This window comes from Triturus cristatus, chromosome 9 (genome assembly GCF_964204655.1).
Source record: "Triturus cristatus chromosome 9, aTriCri1.1, whole genome shotgun sequence".
Classification (NCBI taxonomy): domain Eukaryota; kingdom Metazoa; phylum Chordata; class Amphibia; order Caudata; family Salamandridae; genus Triturus; species Triturus cristatus.
This window is the reverse complement of record NC_140592.1, coordinates 1,089,761,718-1,089,775,035: the sequence shown is the minus strand read 5'-3', so window position 1 is coordinate 1,089,775,035 and position 13,318 is coordinate 1,089,761,718. Positions and strand designations below refer to the sequence as shown.

The 13,318-nt window shown below is 47.5% G+C and overlaps 1 protein-coding gene across 1 annotated transcript in view; it reads right to left on the bottom strand.

Annotated features, from left to right (window-relative positions):
• The window catches only part of NID2 (nidogen 2), a 264,303-nt gene extending 252,551 nt beyond the window's left edge, over window positions 1–11,752 (bottom strand). The window contains exon 1 of the mRNA XM_085626950.1: window positions 11,397–11,752. Within this exon, the coding sequence (XP_085483076.1) occupies window positions 11,397–11,597 (201 nt within the window). The 5' untranslated portion in view covers window positions 11,598–11,752. The remainder of the gene's footprint in view (window positions 1–11,396) is intronic.
• Window positions 11,753–13,318: the final 1,566 nt, after the last annotated feature.

Below are 13,318 nucleotides of genomic sequence, written 5' to 3'. Positions count from 1 at the left end.
CGCATCACCCTGGTGCTCAAAGGCCATCACTGGCTCCTGCGGCTCTGAATAGAAGGTTGATAATGCCCAGCACCATTTTCAAAGCTTGTTATAGGCACAGCCCAAAATATTACAATCACCTTTCCCATTTATACACAAACTCAAACCCTGACGTCCAACAACAGGCTAGGTTGAACTGAAAGAAACATGGAGGCAAGACCATTCAGGTGATAGGAACGCAGCTCTAAAATGGACTGTGCCCACATATAGAGTCCCAAACAAATCAGCTTGCCTTCAAGAAATAGTGAAAAAAATGAGCCCCTTCAAAATGTGCCTTCCATTCAACCAAGTCAGTGCCAGATTTTTACCTTACCACTCAAAAAAGGAGCTAGGCTTATCGGACTCAGCTTCACAAATATGGCTTCCTGTATCTGAATAGCCAGTCAGTAGGATCCTGCAGCCCTCAAAGACGTGGAATCAAAGATTGTGAGAAGTAGCATGGTCAAATATATATCTTGGAGCATATGTCATCACTAGCACTATAATGTAGCTAGAGTCACAAGATGACTTGTTAACCCAAGAAATCATTAAATAAATTAAGATGCGGATTGGGTGCTGAGAAGGGGCCGAGCTTTGCCTAGAATTACAGACATGGTTGGCTACTTATGAGAAGTAAAGATCCACAGGGGCGAACTGTCCGGTCTTGGTCAAGTGTGAAGTTGTAGGCTGGAGAAAATGAATGTTAGAAAAGAGGACAACTTTATCAGCCAGTGCATAGGACAGTTAGTATGGTGTTATAGAATAGAATGGATTATGCTTATTCAGCAGTTATGAGCAGATCAAATCAAAAAACGAAATTCGAACCACAATCAATCAGGGTTTGTAAAGCACGGCTCCTCACCCATGAGGATCTCAAAGCACGGGGGGCAAGTGGTGCTGTTGATCCGTCTGAGCGATGGGGTTCAATTGAAGAGACAGACCTTGAGACCCTTCCTGAATTTTGTCAGCGACAGGGGATTGTCTGAGGTGGAGAGGCAAGGTGTTCCAGGTCTTGGCAGCAAGGTAGGAGAAGGCTCTTCCTCCGGTTCTAGTCTTGTGGAGCTGGGCGGAGCGGAGGTGTCTGGTGGGTACGTGGAATGAGAGGTGGTTGTTCAGATATGCTGGTCTTGCGTTGTGGAGGACTTTGTGGGCATGCGTGAGGAGCTTGAAAGGGATTATTTTGTTGGTTGGGAGCCAGTCAAGTTTTTGGAGGTGTTCAGTGATAAGGCTGTGGCAGCAGTGTTGAGGACCAGTCAGGCTGCGGCATTTTGAACGTTCTGTAGTTTCCTGAGGAGCTTCTGGGTGGCGCCGGTGTAGAGTGCGTTGCCGCAGTTGAGTCTACTGCTGAGGAGTGCGTGGGTGACAGTTTTTTTGGGATGCGGTGGGGATCCACCTGAATGTCTTTCAAAGCAGGCAATGCGTGTGGAAGCATGATGGGGATACGGCATAGATCTGACGGTTCATTGTGAGTGAGGAGATCAGTATGATGCTAACGTTTTGTGCGTGGTGCATGGAGATAAGCGGTGTTCCCAATGCGGAGGGCCACCAGGAGTCATCCCAAGCTGAGGGGGTTGGTCCCAGGATGAGGGACTTTGGTCTTGTCCGAGTTGAGTTTGAGGCAACTGTTTTACATCCAGGTGGCAACGGCCTTCATCCATCTGTGGAACTTGTTTCTGCGGTTGTGGGTTCGTTTGTGAGGGAGCGGATCAGTTGGGTGTCATCGGCGATGATGTGGAGTCCGTAGTTCTGTGGGATGGCGGCGAAAGGAGCCATGTAGATGTTGAAGTGGGTGGGCTCAGGGAGGAGTCCTGGGGTACTCCCCAGCTGATCTCTGTGGGTTTGGAGAGGAACGGAATTAGTATGACTTGCTGTGTTCGACCAGTGTGGAAGGAGTGGATCTAGTCCAGGTCCTTTTAGTGGATGCAGGCGTCTTGGAGTCTCGTGATTAGGGTGCGTTGGGAGATTAGGTCAAAGGCAGCTGAGAGGTCCAGAAGAATGAGGGCTGCGGTTTCGCCACGGTCGAGGAGGGAGCGGATGTCATCGGTGGTGGCGAGAAGTGCAGTCTCCTTGCTGTGGTTGCTTCTGAAGCTGGATTGGGAGACATCCAGGACATGGTTTGCTTTGATGAACACCGAGTTGGGCATTGATGGCCTTCTCGATTACCTTGGCTGGGAAGGGGAGCAGGGAGATGGGTCTGAAGTTCTTGAGGTTTGTCGGGTCCACACCATAGAACCACAGAATTCAAACACTTATAGTGCATAAAATAAAATCTTGATAAAATAAAATTACTAAAATATAAATTATCTCTATAAGGTCAGAAAGGTGTCCTAGCATCACAACATAAGTGAAAGATTGTTTCATAGTACAACAATCAATTCATTTCTTCTTTTTGACATCACGCTCAAAGAGCACCTGGTGCAAACCATATTAGAAAGGACGGTAAAGTAAGAAGCAGAGTAACATTTATAGAACTAAACTAATGATGGATGTTTTTTTGCCTGGCTGAAATATTGAACATGCATAATTCATTAGAAACTCAATCAGGTGTTTGTTAAGCGCGACTACACAACCGTAAGGGTCTCAAGGCGCTGGGGGGGTGGGGTTAGCAGGCTCCAGTCCATCAAGGGGGGGGGCTGTCAAAGAGCCAGGTTTTGAGGTTTCTTGCAAAGATGGGGGGCGATGTTGTCTGTCTGAAGTGGAGCGGCAGGGCGTTCCAGGCTCGGGCTGTGAGGAAGGAGCGGCCTCCCAATCTGGTCTTTCTGGTGCGGGGAACCACAGCGCAGGAGAGCTGGGCAGATCGTAGGGTCCTCTGGGGTGCGTGGAATTTGAGTTGGCTGTTATGGTATGCTGCTCCGGTGTCGTGGAGGGCCTTGTGGGCGTGGGTGAGCATCTTGAAGGTGACTCTAGCTTCGATGGGGAGCCAGTTGAGTGTGCGCAGGTGCTGGGAAATGTGGCAGTGTCTTGGCAGGTCGAGGACCAGTCTTGTGGCGGCATTCTGGATGTTCTGTAGCGTGCGGGGGAGGTTTTTGTTTATTACGGCGTAGAGTGTGTTACCGTAGTTGAGCCTGCTGGTGACCAGGGCATGAGTAACGGTCTTTCTGTGTTTGAGGGGGATCCATTTGAATGTCTTATGTAGGAGGCGGAGGGTGTGGAAGCAGGAGGACGAGACGGAGTTGATCTGGCAATCCATTTTGAGCTTGGGGTCCAGGATGATTCCCAGGTTGCGTGCGTGGTCCGTAGCGGTGGGCGGGCTTCCGAGGGCAGGGGGCCACCAGGTGTCGTTCCATGCGTCGGGGTTTGGGCCCATGACGAGTACTTCTGTTTTGTTGGTATTTAGTTGTAGGCAGCTGTTCTTCATCCATTTGACAACGGCTTCCATGCCTCCTCGAAAATTGTGTCTGGCGGTATTGGGTTTGTTGGATAGGGAGAGGATGGATAGGGAGAGGATGGATAGGGAAAGGATGAGTTGCGTGTCGTCTGCGTGTGAAACTCCATTGGAGCCCTCCTGAGAAGGAAACAATAGACCATTTATAAGACCAGTATCGCAATCTAACCAAAAGACATGGTTACTCTTAACCCTTGATAATACAGTCTCATTCAAACAACTGTTTTGAAAATAAAGTGAGCTATTATACCACTTTTCTTTAATTCAGCATCATCTCTCTAGGAGTCTAAGTTAGAAAACACTCCGAGATGTGCCTTATATCCCTATTAAAAATACCTTCAGGATAAGTGACCAATTTAACTGGATATTATTCCTAATAACTTTTCTAATGAAGGACAGCCCTAGCATTCTCCTCTTGTTCCAAGGAACAGCCAGATTATTCCAAAGAGAAATCACTAACAGCAAATGGGCTATCCTAATGTGGTTTTATATATAGTCAAGGCCCAACTCCTCATGCAGAGAGAAGGAAGGAGCTGGCTGGGGGAGACCCAACACAAACCTCAACAATTTATTTTCAACTACTTCCATGTGAAGGACCCTTGAACAGCCCAAAATCCCTGCCCCCATAAGTCACAGATGCTAGACGTTTGTCTTTATGAGCATATGCCCAATTATTGCTCTAAATTATAAGAGAACATATATTTTCTTTGGCTTTATTTGAAGGGAATGTTGCCTAATGTACACATTGCAACTTGCTCAGTCTAAGGTCCGCACAAGAGGCACAAGTTACAAATCACGACATGCCCAGAGATCGCCAAAGAAAACCCAAATAGACTATAGACCATATTTTTTTGAGCCATTGACCTCCACGCACAAGCGGTGGACTTTCAAAAGCCTGTACAACTAACCAGCGACCACCTTCCATTGTTTACAGTCACATCACTGCAAACAGGTACTTTTAGGTATACTACACCTCTAAGTACACCCAACGGGGAGGAAATCCATACACTCCTAAGCCGACTGAAATGGAATAAAATCAACACATCCGGCCTGACAGCTTGGAAAAAACAACTGGCCTGCACTCAATAGTGACTACGCTGAAGGGACTATACCAGCAAAATGGTGGAAACTGGTCCCAGAGCTGCACTGTCGACTGCTAGACATAAAATCAAAGAATCAGCTCGAACCCAAAGAAAGGGTGTGCTGCAAATCCAATACACGGTGCAAAATAATCCAACTAAGTAAAAGGGCACTGAGGCAAGCTAATCGCAATTACAAGCGGGCAAGGGATGACACCGCTCACCCAACATAGCTGACAGCCAGGGACACGCACAGGAGAAACGTATGGAGCTTCAAAAGGCAACAAAAAGACTCCCAATGGCTGCACATCCATACTCTTCTAACTCCAAGCAGAATTCTGGCAATACATCAAGAGGCTGTCTGGACATGGTCATGATCGGCGAAACGGAGTTCCTGGGCACACATGGGTAAACCATGTGAAAACACTCTACTGTGACCCCTTTCACAACCTCCCTTCAGACCACCAATGACCATTTATGAACATTAGGCTGCATAAAGGCACTGACACTAAAAACTGGGTAAATCAAATAAACAGGGAGGAAGCAAGTGAATCTCTGGATGTGTACAAGCACGTGTTAAAAATTCTAAATAACATGAGAAGTACCGGAGCTCTATGCCCTCCCTGGACAATTGTTCAAAGAGAACATCGTATTCTGTGGAACAATCCTCACCCCATTATACAAGTTTTGCATGATCAACTCAACAGTCCATGAAGCCTGAAAAGGATCCCAGCTCCATCCAATACATAAAAAAAAAAGACGAAACCAGAGATCCAACCAACTACAGGATGATTGCCCTCCTGGACATTGTGGCAAAAGCATATGCAAGCTTGCTTCTACAAGATCTACAAATCTGGGCTAATGAGGACGGAATACTACCAGTCTACCAATCTGGTTTCAGGACAGGAGCATCAACACTGGATAACATTCTAGCCCTAGCCTATCTGGTAGATCAGGCCACTCGGGAATGCCTGCTTCATTGACTACTCGGCGGTGTTTGACTGTGTTAATAGAAATCTACTTTGGCGAAAACTACAAAATTGGGCGATTCCGAATAGGTTGCTGAACTCCATTATAGCTCTCTACACCAGAACCTGGGTATGCGTCAAACTCACAGGGAACAGTGCCACAAAGAAGATAAACACGGACCGAGGGCTGAAATAAGGCAGCGTATTGGCTCCGCTACTTTTTAATTTATACACTGCAGACCTTGGCAAAACCATATCAAAAGCTAACCTGTTAGCACCCAAAACTGGGTCGACCAGTCTATTCCTAAAGCAATACACAGACGACATGGTCTTAATGGACCACACAAAAACGGGGCTGCAAAGAGCATTGGACGCACTCAGCATTTACAATGAAGAAAACGATTGACAGCAAATGCCAGCAAAACAAAGGTAGTCATCTTTGGAAAACAACCCAACAAACTTAAACATCTATGGAAAATGGGCAATCTGAAAATATTAACAAACAACCAAATAGAACTACCAGGGGGCATGGATCATGAGCAATGACAAGCCGACAGCTCACATCACGTCTATAGAAGCTAAAGCCAAGGCGGTGAAGTACGCCCTTTGCAAACTCAATTCAAAACAATGCAGTGCGTCAACTGAGCCTATTCGAAACGTCAACGTCGAAACGTCATAAGCTAATTCCTGCAATCTCCTACAGGCGACTAGTATCTGCCGGGGCCCTAATTAACATCATGGAGACTTCCAACTGCCGCGCATTCAGACAGATATTCCAGATACCTGCCTATGCCAGAAACGCGCTAGTAAGGCTGGAATTTGGATTAAGCAAACAATCTTATGACTATTGGGCCTCAGTCATCCGTTATTATCGAGGGACATGTGCCGCCCCACCAGACTCATTGAAAGCTACCCTGAAAGAAATTTTTACGAAAGGGAAAAACCCATGGGCAGACGCTTTATCATCTGCCCTCACTGAGTTGCACCTCGATCTGTTTGACTGCGACTATTTTATTCATCAACCGGGCCTGCTTAAAACTATTTTAAGGAAACGATTCAGCTCTGAATAAACCAATACTAAAGCAAATCCTTTCGGTCAGACTCATGGCCATGCCAATAAAAGACATTAATACTCGCTGGAAATCACTAGAGGTGGTTACCTCCTGTAGACTCTGGCATCAGTTCGAGGAGTCCCTGGCACACCTATTCTGCATCTGCCCTGAACTGAGTCTCACACGTCACACTTTACTAAAACCCTCGTTTCTAAAACACAGCATCCGTACCTGCATGGACGCAATGAAGCTTCTAGTTAATTTAGAGATCCCCATGTAACTGGCTAGACTAACGAAATTTGCACGAAAGTTTAAAGAGCTTTTAAGTAAAGATCGAGCCTTGGCTTAACGTAAGTCTCTAAACCCAAAGCCTTGAGCATATATCAAGTAACCATGGGCCTCTATTTTTAATTTCAATATGGCTCTGAAATGTATGAAATGAACTGAAATGTAATTGTTTTTATAAACGGCCGAAGAAGTACACATGACGCATGGTCTTTTGTAACAATTTTTATTAATTGAAACAATAAAATCATTTTACACTTTACACATTGTGTTTTGCAAAACTGGGTCTGATAAACAAGTATTAAATATGTTATATGGTTATAAAAGCGTCTAATATTTCTGCTGTTTATTTTCTCTAAATAAATCAAACTTTCATGTAGTGACCCAAGCAAATCTGTAGGTTCCAGGAAATAAAAGGTAGAAAAACCATCTATGCATATCATGGATGTGGTGTAGAGATGACAGAGACAAAATACTATTACGCCAGATAGAGTATCCTACTACATTCCAGTTAGGTATGTATGTATGTATGTATGTATGTATGTATGTATGTGGTATTTCTAAAGTGCGAAGCTAGGCAAAGGACAGGGGAGCGCTGTACAGAGGCAAAGGAAATAATAAAGTCAAAGAATGATTGTGATCTAGTGTTCTATATAGAGGTGCATCTTCAACTCTTTCCTAAAATGGAGCAGTGTTTGGGGCAGTCCTGTTGAATACGGGGATGTTGTTCCAGAACGTGGCCGCATAGATGAAAAAGGTCTGATCATATTTCTTCTGGTCCTGAATGAGATGTGCTGCAGTATGTAGGATGCCCCTAAGGAGTGCCGGTGTGGAGTCTGGAAGGTCATGGAGCACGGCATGAACACCATCCAGATGAGAGACTATGAGGCCTTGAACAGCAGTTCTACAGACACTTTCTGAAAGAAATTGTACCACTTTCTTTTCTGGTACCAGGCCACCTGTTTTTCTCTCTTAGCATGTTCCTTGAGGGTGAGGCTGGAGTCTAGGGTGAGTCCAAGAGACTTGGTGTTCACTGAAAGCTGGAGTTTGAAGCAGTGGAGGTTCATGCCATTGATCCAGGTTTATACTGTATCTGGTTTGCTTTTCTTGTCAAATAACCCGAATTCGGTCCTGTTTGGGTTCACCTTCAGCTAGCACTGGACAGGATGAAGTGCAGACAGTGTTTGAAGTGTTGGATTACTGAAGCAGAGGAGACAAGAGTAGTGCATTATTGGCACATCAGTGAATCTTGATGCCGTTATCTGTGAGTAGATCACCAAGCGGCTCCATGAAGAGGTTGGAGATGTTGAGGGATAGAAAGGAACCTGTGGGAACTCAGCAGGTTATAAGGATCTTTTGTGACCTGGAGGGGCCCATGTGAACGAACTGGTGCCGTAGAGGAGCATATAGCGGCGAGGGTCTGTTGAAAGTTTAGTGTGACATTCGTCAGAGCGGGCTGGGAAGACTCATTGCCACTTTGCACCTGTGGTTGACCAATAATGGAACCAACTCAGAAAAAATGAGAGTTTTGGGCTTGACAAGCAGCACTTTCTTCCACGTGACATGAGGGCCAACCCTAAGACCAGAGTACAAACGCCTCTTGTGAGCACTGTACACTTCTCGCACTGCTCAGACAGCAGCGGGATAACAATTGTGACCACTGTGAGTAGGAATTCTAAAGTGAGAGAGACCAGAAGATCAGGTTGGTCCCTTAGCTTCACCTGATGGCCCTATAGCACACTTCCATGATCAATACTCAGGACGGCAGATCGTTCTCCCACCTCGCCGTCAAGACCTGGAACACCCTCCCCATCCTCCTATGGCAGACCCAGGACCTGCTGACCTTCAGGAGACTACTCAAGACCTGGCTGTTCGAGCAGTAGCAGCACCCCTCCCCTCACCCCCCAGCACCTTGAGACCCTCACGGGTGAGTAGTGCGCTTTACAAATGTTCTGATTGATTCATTGACTGCTCTTTGACCCATTGCTTAGTTAGCTAAAGGTAGCCTTCCGAGTCAACGAGGAGCACCTCTCAACTTATGCAGGGGCAGAGAGCTGGTGTCATCGTGGGTCAATGCCAACAATGAAACTACCTTCCACACTGGGAGTTGCTGGCACTTTTTTTACGCATATTTTTCCTTAGAGAAAAGTGATCAAGTTAAAAAAACTAAAATGATAAAAAGAAACTTGTGATGAGGTTGTGGTAAATTTACTAAGGTCGAACAAAAAACAAAATGTTGCATTCACAACTCGTTAGCAGTAATGTACTCATGGGACATGGGCTTCATCATTCTAGTTCTCTATTGCTGGTATTGGATTAATACATTCAAACAAGCCTGCGTTTTATTAATTACAGGATGAGCTTGTCCTATTTCATAAAACCCTGGTGCGTTGTGGTTACTATCACTTTGTGTAAACTTGTAAACGATTTTTTCTACAACTCGTGTTCGTGTTGTCCTGTGGGGTCTGCAGCTTACAACGTCGACTTTGCCATTCAGAGCACAACCCTGGGCTATGTGTATTCACACGAGGAGGTACCGCGCCTCGAAATGTCTGAGAAAGGATGTTCGTGCTTTTGGTGTCGAGGGGGGGACTTCGCCGTCTATTTCAGTAGGCTCCCCTGTCGAGATGTCTCTACAGTTTCTGGCTGTGGTGGGCTGCCTCCCTTCTTCGTGGGAGGAAGTTTAGGTTAAACGGGTACTGCAGATACCCGATTGAGTTTCTGTGCGTATTGAGAGTTAAAAAGATGTTCGGCGAAATCGGGGTGCCCGAGTGACTCAAGTAATCAGCAATGTGCTCAACATTCGTTTGATTCATGTCTTCAGTCACTGAAGACCCTATTAGATGTAGGAAATATTGGGTCAGCTGCCTGCAAACTCCAGCAATAGGCTCTGGGCAGCCCTATCCATCAGAAGAGGGCCCCAGGCCTCCAAAACTTGAAAAGACAGCCCCGTTAGATGCTGGGGAGTTGGGTGTGAGCTGGTTAATCAGTAGGGCACGTGGCTAGGCACGGACGTCTCTAGGCGCTATATACCGTATGGGTGAAAACTGGAATGGGTAGCTGTTTGAGCATGTGTGTGTTGATGGTTGCAAGTTACTGGCCAGCATGGATCCTTAGGTGCGTGCAGTTACCCAAAAAAAATCATACAAACAATGTTCTGCGCTCTTAATGAACGGAAGTTTTGTTCTGGAGCATCATTTAATCAAAATGTGTCCAGCCAGACATCCTTCATTAACGACTCGAGTTTGACGTCCTTTCACTTGGATGTGGCTGTGCCCTGTCCTGTGTGCCAAATCTGTGGTCATGTTTCTGACTCGCATCCCATAAAGATGGGAGCATTGGGGTCCGCCCACTCCATTCCTTCAGAAGCAACAACCGTCCCCGTCATACCCATGGGGTGATGGGCGCCCTGGTCCAAGGGTGAGGAATTGTACTTGGTAACCCAGTTTAGACTTGGAAACTGGGGGGCCTCGGTTCAAATCCCAGACACGGCCCCTCCAACCTGAGTAACTGGAGCGATCACATGTAAAATCACAGTATCACTGAATTATCAAATCTTACACTCACCGTTGATTCATTCACTTTCAGAAGTTCTAGCGCGTCATTAAATCGGCATTTAAAAAAATACTCCTCCCACAGCATTTTGAAGTCTGACCCCAGATACTCCCAGTTGTCGCCCAGTGATGGGCAGGGCATGTTGTCACCATTTCCTGAACACACACGTTTCAGTCTTGCCTCCCGTTCCACGGACAGCTGCTAACACCGCACGCCATGCCATCAATCAGCGGTACAACCAGCCAGTACTTAGTGGGCATCAACAGGCCTTCGTTACACTCGGAGCGGCCGTGCTACGCCCACTCCTGGCAATCATCTGCCCCGACCTGACAGAGCGTCCATTCATTACAACGGCCACAGCCCCAGGCATCGAAGACGCAGTGCACTGAAGCCCTGGCACAGAGGATGCAGTGCACTGAAGCCTTGGCACAGAGGATGCACTGCACTGAAGCCCTGGCACAGAGGATGCAGTGCACTGAAGCCCTGGCACAGAGGATGCACTGCACTGAAGCCCTGGCACAGAGGATGCAGTGCACTGAAGCCCTGGCACAGAGGATGCAGTGCACTGAAGCCCCTCACACAGAGTGCTTCGAAGTACGGGTGCAGAAGACTCAGTATTGTGAAGCCCAGGGAATAGAGGGCACAGTGCTTTGAAGCCCCAGGCATAGAGGGCACAGTGCTTTGAAGCCCCAGGCATAGAGGGCACCGCGCTTTGAAGCCCCAGGCATAGAGGGCACCGTTCTTTGAAGCCCCAGGTATAGAGGGAACAGTGCTTTGAAGCCCCGGGCATAGAGGGAACAGTGCTTTGAAGCCCCGGGCATAGAGGGAACAGTGCTTTGAAGCCCCAGGCATAGAGAGCAGTACTTTGATGCCCATGGCGCAGAAGACAGTGCTTTGAAGCCCCAGCCATAGAGGGAACAGTGCTTTGTAGCCCCAGGCATAGAGAGCAGTACTTTGATGCCCATGGCGCAGAAGACACAGTGCTTTGAAACCCCACGTACAAAGGACGCAGCGCTTTGAAGCACCGGTGCGCAGAGAGGACGCACAGACTCACGTAAAGGCTGTCGAACTCCGCTTCGTAGAACGGCACAGGCTTCTTCAGCTTGACCACCTCCGAGGTCTCGTCGTCGCCCTCCGGGAGCAGTAGATCTCCCCTATGCTCCCCGAATGGGAACAGCTCCTGCCGGGAGATGGCAGCGGCCGGGCACAGTAGGCAGTGCAGCAGCAGCACTAGGCGCAGCCCTTCCTGCCACATCTTGGGACTCTCTGGATCTCGACTCTGGGGAGGGAGGACGGAGCACGACGCAGGGCTTTTATAACCTCGCAGGCTGCAGGAATTCCAGCACAGGGCTCTACGTTCGACCCGCAGCCTCCTACTGCCTGTGGGGAAAGGAGGGTCTACACTTTTCCCAGTGAAAGGGTTGGCTGGGAGACAGCGAGAGGGGGCCAATGGGAAGCCGGGGAGGTGCCCCTCGAGTGGACAAAGCATCTGGCTTTCATTAAAAGTTTTGAGATCCCAGGCAGCTGGGAGCACCGTCAGCCCATCACAGGCTCTGCGTCCCCAGCCTTCCCAGATGCTCGGAGTGTCCTGCTGGGCGTGTCTGAGGGGCCGATTAATCCCCCACACCACAAAGTGTAGGGTTACAAGCCCAAGGAAGAAGAACACGCACACGTTTAACAAGAACAGGAAAGCACTAGCAATGCACCGATACGAGGTCACAAACAAGCACATTTACACAACTGAACACATATCAATCCACAGAATTCAAGCTTGCGTTTTTTATAAGACTTGCAGTTAAGGATTGCTGTGAAGTTTATATTTTACTGTTTTCCAGCAACAATGGCCTCAGAACAGAAGTTGAGCACCATCAAGCACGTCCTGTGCGCCTGAGCAACAGAGCAGATAGCTCGTAGCTCCTTCAAACTTCATCTCCCCGCCAGCGCTGAACCCTCCCCCTATCTCTTCAGTCCAGAGCGCCTCCCCCTGTCAGGGCTGCTCTCTGTCACCTGTTCTGGTTTGACACACGACTAGGCGTCCAGCTGCTCTGGCTGTAACGAGAAAACCACGAGCTTGGGCGCAATACATGTTCCACCGGTCCCCACACAATGCCTCATCATGGCTCTCAATGTCTTAGATAGCTTTCTGCAAATAAACCTCCCTTTCAATCTTAAGCTTTAAGAACCAATACTAAATACTAAATGACCTTATGCCACATGTGCCACTTCTAACCAGTCTTGGACTTTTAACCAGCAACACTTTGAATTCTGGATCTTGTAGTTTTGAATTTCCCATCATAGCTACGGCCTTGATACCACTGTACAAGGGGGTCTTGATGAAAGAGACAGGACCATCTGAAGGTATCACACATTTCCTGGGGCCTCTTGACAAGTCAACACCACCGATAAAACACAACTTTGTTTGGTAGTGTTTGAGTGACATATATAAATATATAGGCCTACTGCCATTTATGGCGGTGGGAAGATACGCCCAATTTAGAGCAACCCAGACGCAGTTTAAAGGCAGTGCAACTCAATAGCTACAGCTCGCAGACATATTTGAATGAATGGATAGATCTTTTTCCGATTATGCAACATAATCATAAAAGGTAACAAGCATTGGCATAGCCAATAGGTCTCGCCTTTGGGACCTTATAAGTGTTTAGCCATGCAACAGTTGCGTAACTAAACACTTATAAGGTCCCAAAAGCGAGACCTCTTGGCTATGCCAATGCTTGTTTTAACTGCTGCAATCTATTGAAGCCTCACGGAGAACATCAAAGCAGCCGCGAAAGTGATCGCGATCAAACATCAAAGCGGCCGTGCGGCCGCGAAAGTGAAAGTAATCGCGGGAAAGCACGACATGCACTGCAGGTCTAGGCTGGCCTGGTAGCACTTTTTGGAGCCCTCACAAAATGTCTCGCCAGACCAGCGCATGCGCTAGGTCAGGCGAGACCTAAAAACATTTAAAACCATATA